The sequence below is a fragment of the Thunnus thynnus genome, chromosome 15, assembly GCF_963924715.1.
Source record: "Thunnus thynnus chromosome 15, fThuThy2.1, whole genome shotgun sequence".
NCBI lineage: Eukaryota > Metazoa > Chordata > Actinopteri > Scombriformes > Scombridae > Thunnus > Thunnus thynnus.
The window spans coordinates 25,571,481-25,580,680 of record NC_089531.1 but is presented as its reverse complement, the minus strand read 5'-3'; the positions used below and the strand labels follow the sequence as shown (position 1 = coordinate 25,580,680).

Here is a 9,200-nt window from a genome sequence, read left to right as displayed (position 1 = left end):
ACCCCGGTTTTTCACTCAGGGGCATCAGACCAAAACACACGCTCAGCACCTTTGAGGTCCTACAGACCAAAAGTTGCCCTTGTTCCACTTGGCTTTGTATCACAGTCTATTTGTTTCATCAGTCCTTCTGAAAAGCTGAAACATGGTGTTTTCTGACCATTTTCAAATCTGTCACTGGTTTATGAAGTTTCACCACCTGTAGACTTTAAAGGTGTAGCTTTGAAAGGTTCCTCCACAAAAACTGCCATAAACTCTAGTTGTAAGCAAATGAATCTGGTGTGATGGCAAGAAGTCACACTTTTCTCAACCAAATAATTAATTAGTTACTGTTGAAATCTCTATATTTAACTCAGCTCATGGGTAAAAAATCCCCATAGGTTTAGGGGCACAGGTCGAGTGGCAACTACCACGGCTTGAGGCGGAAGCTAATGCAGTAGTACCTTAAAGTGCAATGCCACTGACAGCCACTAGATATGGCTCCAAACAAGCCTTTTCCCATTCAAAAAGTGTCAACTTCTCTCTAAAAATGCTAAATCAATCATTTTTTTCAATTAATCATTTTTGTCTAAATCGCTAAATTCAGGCCCTCTAATAAGTGCTGGTGGTCATTTTGGAAATTATTGCTCCGTTAATAAGATTTGAAGACTTACAGTAGCTTTGATATCTGCCATGTGGGTGTTGATTGACAGCTGATATACAATTTGCTCACCTGCTGCCCTCCCCGGCTCCAGGACTCGTATGGAGTTTGACTATTGTCACAATATTTCAGTTTAATGTATTTAATTTGACTTGATTACAATGCCTGTCCTGTTATCACAATTTAGCTAAAGTAGCTAATGTTAGCCCAAGTGTGCACCGTTTGGTGTTCCCAGTCAGCTAACTTTCACTTGATTACAAGGTAGCCAGGCATGTTTCGAGAGCGTGAAAGGTAACACAGCGCACTCCTTATTTATAATGTTCCCGGCTCCAAACAGAAAAGATGGGGCCGACCAAAAGCAGCAAGCAGGCTCCAGTGAAACCAACGAATGACATCACATTTAACTACGTTCATCTTTATATATAGTCTATGGTACGGGTCTACGGGCAACCTGCTATTAGTTTGGTACTGGAAAAACAGTGTCATCTTGCTGTTTTGTGCTTTAAAGCAGAGCAGCAGATTTCCTACCAAATCTGAGATGGTGGCATCTTCTTGCATAATGAAAAAGAAAGACTAGGACAGCACTCCAAATTGACTTTTTTAATTGACTTTTTTAATTGCCACACGGATGATTCGGGAAAGATGCCTGTCTTCAGTGTGTGTGCTGGCAATTTCACGATCAATAGACACAGGTGGAGTTAATTATAGAGTCCACAACTGGCACAACAGATCTATCCCAGCAGGGGGAGCCACAATCATATGATGTAAATTACTATCATAAAACAATTTATAGAAAATAATAAATAGAAGATAAAAAAAAAAACAAGATAAAAAACAAACTACAAAAAATTGCGTTCACTTTATTGGAAACAAGCAAATGAAATCTCCTCATCCAACACACTGGGAATGAGTGTATCAAGGGAGTGTATTCAATACGTCTCCCTCTGAAGAAGGATTCTGTCCCTGTTGCCACCTCTCCGTGGCATATTTACTGTCTTTATCTTCTGGCATACAAGGAAAAATGTTATTTAGAGAGCAGTAAAGGTTGTGAAAAAGTGTGTTTTTCTTTGCTTTCCCTTTTTTGGGGGCAGCGTATAAATTGTAATAATGTATACCACTGGCCACTGAAAATTCTTGATTCTGATTGGAGGCAACCCAAGGTGGGAATACCAACCGCACAAAGTGGCCAACTGTCTTTAACAGTGAACCTCCCCCAGGCTTACTTTGTGGGAATTAGTCTGTGGTCATTTTCTGGATTGCAATACTTTGGAAGTCTGCACTATCAAAGCAAAATGGAAACTGAAATGATGATGATCTTTGGGCAACACCTGCAGTTTTCCTTATCATGAGGGCCTATCTTGTACAGGTGCCCTGTGTCAAAACCTTGTATACCTTTATTTTTTGTGTTGATTTTATACAAACTTGCTGCCTTTTCCCCCAAAAATACCACTAACCAAATGATGCATTTTAAGCATGTGGCAGGAAGTAATTCCATCAGCGGAGTTCTGTTCTGTTTTTAAATGATGTTGCCATATGTAGTTTTCCATGTGCAACATACCTGATGATACTGAAAGGCAACAGGTTAGTACATACACAATGCAAAGACAGTGAGAGGATGCAGGGTGTAAACAGGGGCCACGACTCAGATTTGCACTAGACCCCCTAATGGTAACATCTGGCCCTGGTTGGTTGATGTCAAAAATAAATGTGATAATTACTGTGGCATGAGGAAAATACTAGTTCAGCCGTTAAAAATGCATAAAGTCTGTTCTGCCTCAACATGAATTCACAAATTAATATTTTGAACATAGTCTGAAAGAAGATGAGCCTCTTTCCGATGTGGGAGGTTGAAGTCTGGCTGTCAGTCAAATGACAGATGGCTTTCTCTACACTACATGGTGCTTGCAGCCTCTCGGTCACCCTGCAAGCTGGTCACCTCTTTAGCCCTCTCACATAAGGCGACAGACGGTTCCTCAGACTGACACCATCACTCATAATGTGCATCTGCCCCGAATCATCAGCCCACTTCCCATCCACTTCACACTGAGCCTATACATAGCCTGGCCTGTGCTCACTTTCCTTGGCTACAAAGGCACCGTAAATAGGTCTGGATGTAACGGCTAGCTTGTTTGTTGTCCCTGACATTCAAATATTGACACTGTGTTTTAGAGCATTTCGGTGCCTCAACAGCTCCAGAGCAGACTTAGATGTATTTCTAATGCAGCGAAAGCATGAGGAGACAGCTGTAGGAGCACTTTAAAGAGGAAAGTTCAACCAAGAGCTGCCAGCACAAGTCTTGTGATGCAGAGGACTTCAGAGGAGAAACACAGAATGTTTGCCAGCCAGGATGTCGGACACAGACAGAGACGGAACTGGCGTGTTTCACGGTAGCTTCCTCTTGTGCCAGAGAGCATGACCGCACATGATAACGACATCAGTGTACACTGAAATGTGAATCACAGACATCTTATACATCTCTTTATCAAATAAAAACACATGTAGATGCACAGGTTCACAAACAGGAGCAAGTTTTTATCAAGGCGGATAGGTTAGAAGTAAAGAAACTGCAGGGTAAAATATGGAAAATGTGACTTGCACCGTGTTTTGTGTGTGTTTGTTTGTTGTAAGTAAACAATCAGTTCTAAAAATGGCATTAGATAAAATGAAAATCGGATAAATTTAATAACAACTCATAATCTCTGAGGAAATTGGAAAATGACAGAGGGAAACAGTAAAATGTTACAATACAAGAAAACAGAACATAAATTAGAATTGGAGAAAATGGAGGAAAGTCAAATAAAAAACAATTGAGGAAGAGCTGCAGAAACTACTGAATGAAATAAAGATATATATGTATATACTGTGTGATTATATGTGCAAATGTGTAAAATAAAGATATATATGCGGTCTGACATGATTGTCAACTTGTCAAAACAGCACGGCATGAGTAATATAGATCACAGAGCCTTACTGTAAGTCACAGCAAGGACAGACATTTAGCACAAAGCTGCAAGCACAAGTGTTCTGTAATCATTTCCCCAACTTAAATACAGCCCTTCTCCATAAGTGTTTGGCGGGTTGAAGCCAACGCGGCCCGGCCCACCACCATCCTCAGGGCGGCTCCACTGTGGCTATCGCAGTGGCAAAGGCCGGACAGTTGAGGCGGTTGCCAAGAAGCCATGCCTTTCTTTGAGGGCAACATTTCAGATGGGCGCAGCCATAAAGGAGGAGAAAAAAAGGACAAAAATATCCAGAAAGTTGAGTCTATAATTGGCTGCGCCTCTCAACCTTTTTTTATGTGTGAGCATGGCCCAGTCAAGAACAGTAGAAGCCACCTCGTCCCCTAGTGAAACCCTACACTTTCCCCCCCTTGCAATGCCCGCCCACTCTGTCCACACATCCACAAGGTTGCTGAAGCTCACCTCACTTTTTAACATCACTGTACACTGGATTGTCACCCTGGATTATATTATAATCTCATTTTAATTTCCTGCCTCTGGAGGGGAGATATTCTGGATTATTGTCACCTGGTAATGATGCTGCACTGCTGCTGATTCAGGTTGTGAGTGCTGGAGGCAGAGAGAGACAGATTCCTCCAGTAGCGCTGACTGATTGACAGACCAGGTAAGAGAAAAATCAGCATCATAAAGTCACCAATCTATCACTGATATCCTCTTTAAAAATGGACTCTAAAAATATTTATTTATTCTTTATCAGTTTTGCATTGTTGGCAAGAATTGCTTTTTTTTGTATCCACATGCTGTTCAGATGCTCTATCAGAGAACAGACTTTTGGACCAACTTCCTCTTTATTTTTCCTCTTCTTCTTGGGTTGTGCATGGGGAGAAAAAAAAAAAACAAACTGTTTCTGTTTTTTACATTTTGGCAATGATAAATGTGGGACTTCTGTTAAAGACATCTACCATACATTGCAGTCCCAGGTCTGCCATTGAGAGAGGAAGTGGAAACAGGTCTGGTGATACAGACCAACAGTTTGTAAGGAATCTGGCTCCAGGATCAGATGTTGATAGAGTTGCAAACCAGCTTGTTTTTAGCTTTATCTCGGATACTGTATCTGATTGTAAAACTGAAAACAGATTAATTCAACACAACACTGGGACACCCATACAGTGTATTTAAATGCAATCAGAGTTGAAAAGGAGACAAATTAGAATATGTTAGACTTGTACAAAGTTGGGTAAAGAGGATTAGGAGAATGAATCCAGATCTTGTTCAGCTGCTTTCTTAAGGTGGCTGAGGTTTTTCTTTTTTTGACGTCTTGCTGGGCTGAATTTCTCAGATTTTAAATGCACACTAATTGGGGCAATTAGAGAGATTCAGCTAGTGTGCCTATTCTGCTCATTAATAGCACCAGTGAAACCAAGTAGCAGAAATAGCCCAATGGAGAATCAGATAAGGAAACTTGTAATTTGCCAAAGCGTTTTACTTCACCCACAGTAAATAATGCACTCTCTATTTCACAGGCTACAGTGCAGTAGGCCAAGCCGCAGTCAGCAGACAGCTGTGTTTAAATTGTGTCCCTCCACAGCATTTCCTGGAATTACTTTCAGTCTAAGTCACTTTCTATTTCAAAGTCATACAACAATATACTTGCGATACTTATATACATTACCCCTTCATATAACTAACCTTTGTAGTTATAAAAAGTCTAAAATAAGCAACATGGAAGCATTTTTGGCATAGATGGCAACATATTTATCTTTGCAACAACAAACAGGTGAACTACTGCAAGTGTCAAGGGAACATAAATCATCACAGTCTGTATCAGTTATTAGAAATATAGCACAGAACAACTGGATCACATGATAACACCTTAGCTTTAATTCTATTATGTCTCAAATAAATTCAAAGTTTGGTATTTTGGGAAATAGTTAAGTCAAGGCAATTTATTTGTATAGCCCTATATCACAAATCACAAATTTGCCTCAGAGGGCTTTACAATATGTACAACAATATAATACCCTCTATACTTAGATATTCATTATATAAGGAAAAACGTATTCTTCTTAACTACACTTGAGAAGAATACACTTAAAGCTGAAATACACTTACTTGCTTTCTTGCAAAGTTAGATGAAAAGATTGATTCCACTCTCTGATATGAGAGTAGTATCAATCTTCTCATCTAAGTCTCAACAAGAAAGCAAATTAATGTATTTCTTAAAATGACAAAATATATTTTTTTAAATATTCCATTGAGCACATTCTCAAGGTTTGGTTGCCATTCACTTTTGGAAAACAATTACATTAACAGAATAATTCAATGGAAATATCAGGGAGCGCAAAAAGGTGGGGAAGGATGGTAAAGAACTTTTCAGGACATAAGTGACTCATATTATTGCTTTCCAAGTTGTGCATAACTCAGACTTCTCTCAACCTCCACCCGGTGACCCCCTGTAATGAGACACTCCTCCAGTCAGGATGAGCCCATGTTATGGCTATGGTCAGTCACACATCAGTCCTAAGGTGGGCATCACAACCACTGGTGTACAACAAGGGCAAGAATAGTTTTGTGTTTATAAGACAGTTTTGTGTCAGTGCCACCCAGACAATGAATCCAACAGATACACCCTGATTGCTCCTTTGCAACAAGCTGGTGGATCAAAGCTGTACAACTTTTCACTTTAGCTGCCCCAAAACTGGACAACTAGAGATACCTGCATGAATTTCAAAATTTAAAAGAATGCCACAATGGAGAATTCTTGTATCATAAAATCAGCAAACTCAGAATCAGCAAACTGCACACTCCTAGTGTCTTTTTCTGGCTGGTGGGTGGAGATAGTTAAAAAAAATAGTTTGGCAAGAAGTTCCAACAATCTTTGGTGAGTCAAGTTTTCTCTGGATGGAGTACTCACTTGCTGTAAAGAGATGTGCATTTCAGTCGTAGGTTTCAATTATCACATACTGAGAATGGACAACATTTCTTGTCAGTGTCCAAAAGGCAGAAATTCAAATAGGGGACAATGGAAAGATAATTTTCCTTTCTTGTTTCTTTATACATATAGAGTGCCTATTGCACATTTAAATCAGCTCTCACCAGTCTCTTGTCAGTATACAGATGTGGCACCTTTTGTGGCCTATTTTTTACAGCAATCTCCCTGCACCACGGGAAATGTTTCATCCACTTTGGTTTCCCTGTTGGAGATAAAATTTCTTAAATTCTGGTCATTTTCTAGTAATACAAAAAGGTGCAAGGGCTTGACAAACAAGATTTATATTCCAAAACAACAGTAGAACATTTACTGCAGTGACTGATGCAGTACATGCAATAGTAAAATGTTGTTTCCACTGACCTTTCTACAGATTGGACAGCTTGATGGTGGTAATAAGCTAAACAAAAAAGACCCAAACCAAGGCCAAGATGGAATTACGACTAGGATTTAGGATCACCCTGGTCTTGATCATTCTGGCCTTGACTCTTTCCAGCGAGAGAGTGGAAGCACAGAGGGCAGGTAAGACCATTAAAGCTGAATGTTTGGATATAAAATCAGTAATAGAGCCTATATTGACTGTATGTGACTAAATCCTACTATCTACCTATGACAGGATGTAAAAATGTCCACTATGACTTGGCATTTATCCTGGATACCTCATCCAGTGTGGGAAAGGAGAACTTTGAGAAGATCAGACAATGGGTGGCCAACCTGGTGGAGTCTTTCGATGTGGCACCTGACAAGACGCGAGTAGCTGTTGTTCGCTACAGTGACACGACCACCACTGAGTTCAACCTGGGGAAACACAGGACCCTGGAAGATGTGAAGCGAGCTGCCCGTAACATACGCTACCTGGGGGGAAATACAATGACTGGGGATGCTATCAGCTACACTACCACCAACATCTTCACAGAGCGGAACGGAGCAAGGCCCATTGCCAAAGGCATTCAGAGGGTGGCCATCCTTCTCACAGATGGCCGAAGCCAGGATTATGTTCTGGAGCCCTCGAAAGATGCTGCCAAAGCTGGTATCAGGATGTTTGCTGTGGGCATCGGGGAGGCGCTAAAGGAGGAGCTGGAGGAGATTGCCGCTGAGCCAAAGAATGCCCATGTCTTCCATGTGACGGACTTTAATGCCATTGACAAGATCAGGGGCAGGCTGAGGAGGAGGCTCTGTGAGAGTAAGTCAGCCATCAGGCTCTGTGCCAACACATCACTCGCACTGCATGCCACATGGCCTCTTTTTGAAGTGTTTGCCTCACTTTGAAGAGCGGGCCTCACCCTGAACGTGCACTTAATCAAATTAAATTCTTATTTTAACCTTTAACCACGATACCGAGGAAAGACGCAAACCACAAAACCCCACCCCAACCACAAAGAGCTGCTGCACATGCACGCTGTGCTATCATGGCTTCTTTTTGACTGAATGTAAATCATGTGAGGGGGCTGCTGCAAAAATTGTAAATGACAGTTTTATAACCAAGGCATTTCTGTGGTGTAGCTGCTTTTTTGACTGCTGCCTTGGTGCAGAGGTGTTTAGCACTGGAAAGCTTGTCTTACGCTAACCTCAATGGTTTTCCCCTAGAGCACTGAGAAAATCTTTCAATACAGGCACATACGCTTAGAAAGCACTGTGATGTCACATAAATTTAGATAGTCAAATGAATTAGCTAAACTAAATAAAGTAGCAGTTTTATGTTGTCCAGGAGCTGTGTGGGAAAGTGAGAAAGTATCCGTGTGTTTTCATGGGGAAGATGGATGCTTTGCACTCCAACGCTTGAAATTCCTGACTAAAATTAGCCAGACAGGAAAGAAAAGGATGCCATGAGTCTTTCCCGCAAACAGTAAATACAAAAACGGAAATGACATGATTACATGGTTTCACACTCTGATGAGCAATGACAAACTCACAACTCTCACTTTAACCTGCCTCTAAACTGTCAAGTTTGACAAGGCAAAAGTGGAGATTTCTTCTGAAGAAATTGTTGATTTAGACTGTTTAAAAAAGCATTTATTCTTTTTTGGGGGTGCATATCTTCTTGCAAAATGATACTGCATGTCTCTGACCTTGCTCCTTGACTCCATAGATTTTCAATCTGCCAACAAACGCAGGTTATATACTGTATGATAAAACATGCTGTACAGCAATTTTAGAGCATAATGCTTTGTAGAACTAACCGAAGGCTAAATTTACACTGAAAGAAAGTTTGAGTTTTTTCTTTCTGTAATCTCTAAAATCACCATGAGTGAGTCTCTAAGTATATCAGTGGTCAGCACAACTGGCTCACTGAGCAATGCAAGTTATTTCCACCCAGAAAATTATAGCTCTAATGTTTCAAGTGGGTTGACTGCAGCCGCTCCAGTGTCCACGTTACATGTTTTCACCATTTTTTAATCTATAGGTTTAAAAAAAGGCCATTATTTATTCTGTCCTGCACTGATTCATTAGAGTATATGTGGCCTCACATCAGAATACCAGCTCATAACATCACACACATGACCTTACATGACCCTAGTGACAAAGAACTCTAACACCAAAGCTCTAACACCTAAAGTATGTTTTAAAAATTCAGCAGCCATAATAATGAGAGGTAACACAAGTAATAGTAAGA

At 40.6% G+C, this 9,200-nt stretch overlaps 1 protein-coding gene across 2 annotated transcripts in view; it reads left to right on the top strand.

The window, feature by feature from the left end:
• Positions 1 to 4,003: 4,003 nt before the first annotated feature.
• The window catches only part of col22a1 (collagen, type XXII, alpha 1), a 57,080-nt gene continuing 51,883 nt past the window's right edge, over positions 4,004 to 9,200 (top strand). The window contains exons 1-3 of one of the 2 annotated variants that reach the window (XM_067611530.1): positions 4,004 to 4,261; positions 6,960 to 7,108; positions 7,203 to 7,769. In XM_067611530.1, the coding sequence (XP_067467631.1) occupies positions 7,018 to 7,108; positions 7,203 to 7,769 (658 nt within the window). In that variant the 5' untranslated portion in view covers positions 4,004 to 4,261; positions 6,960 to 7,017. The remainder of the gene's footprint in view (positions 4,262 to 6,959; positions 7,109 to 7,202; positions 7,770 to 9,200) is intronic. The other variant, XM_067611531.1, reaches the window with a different exon arrangement.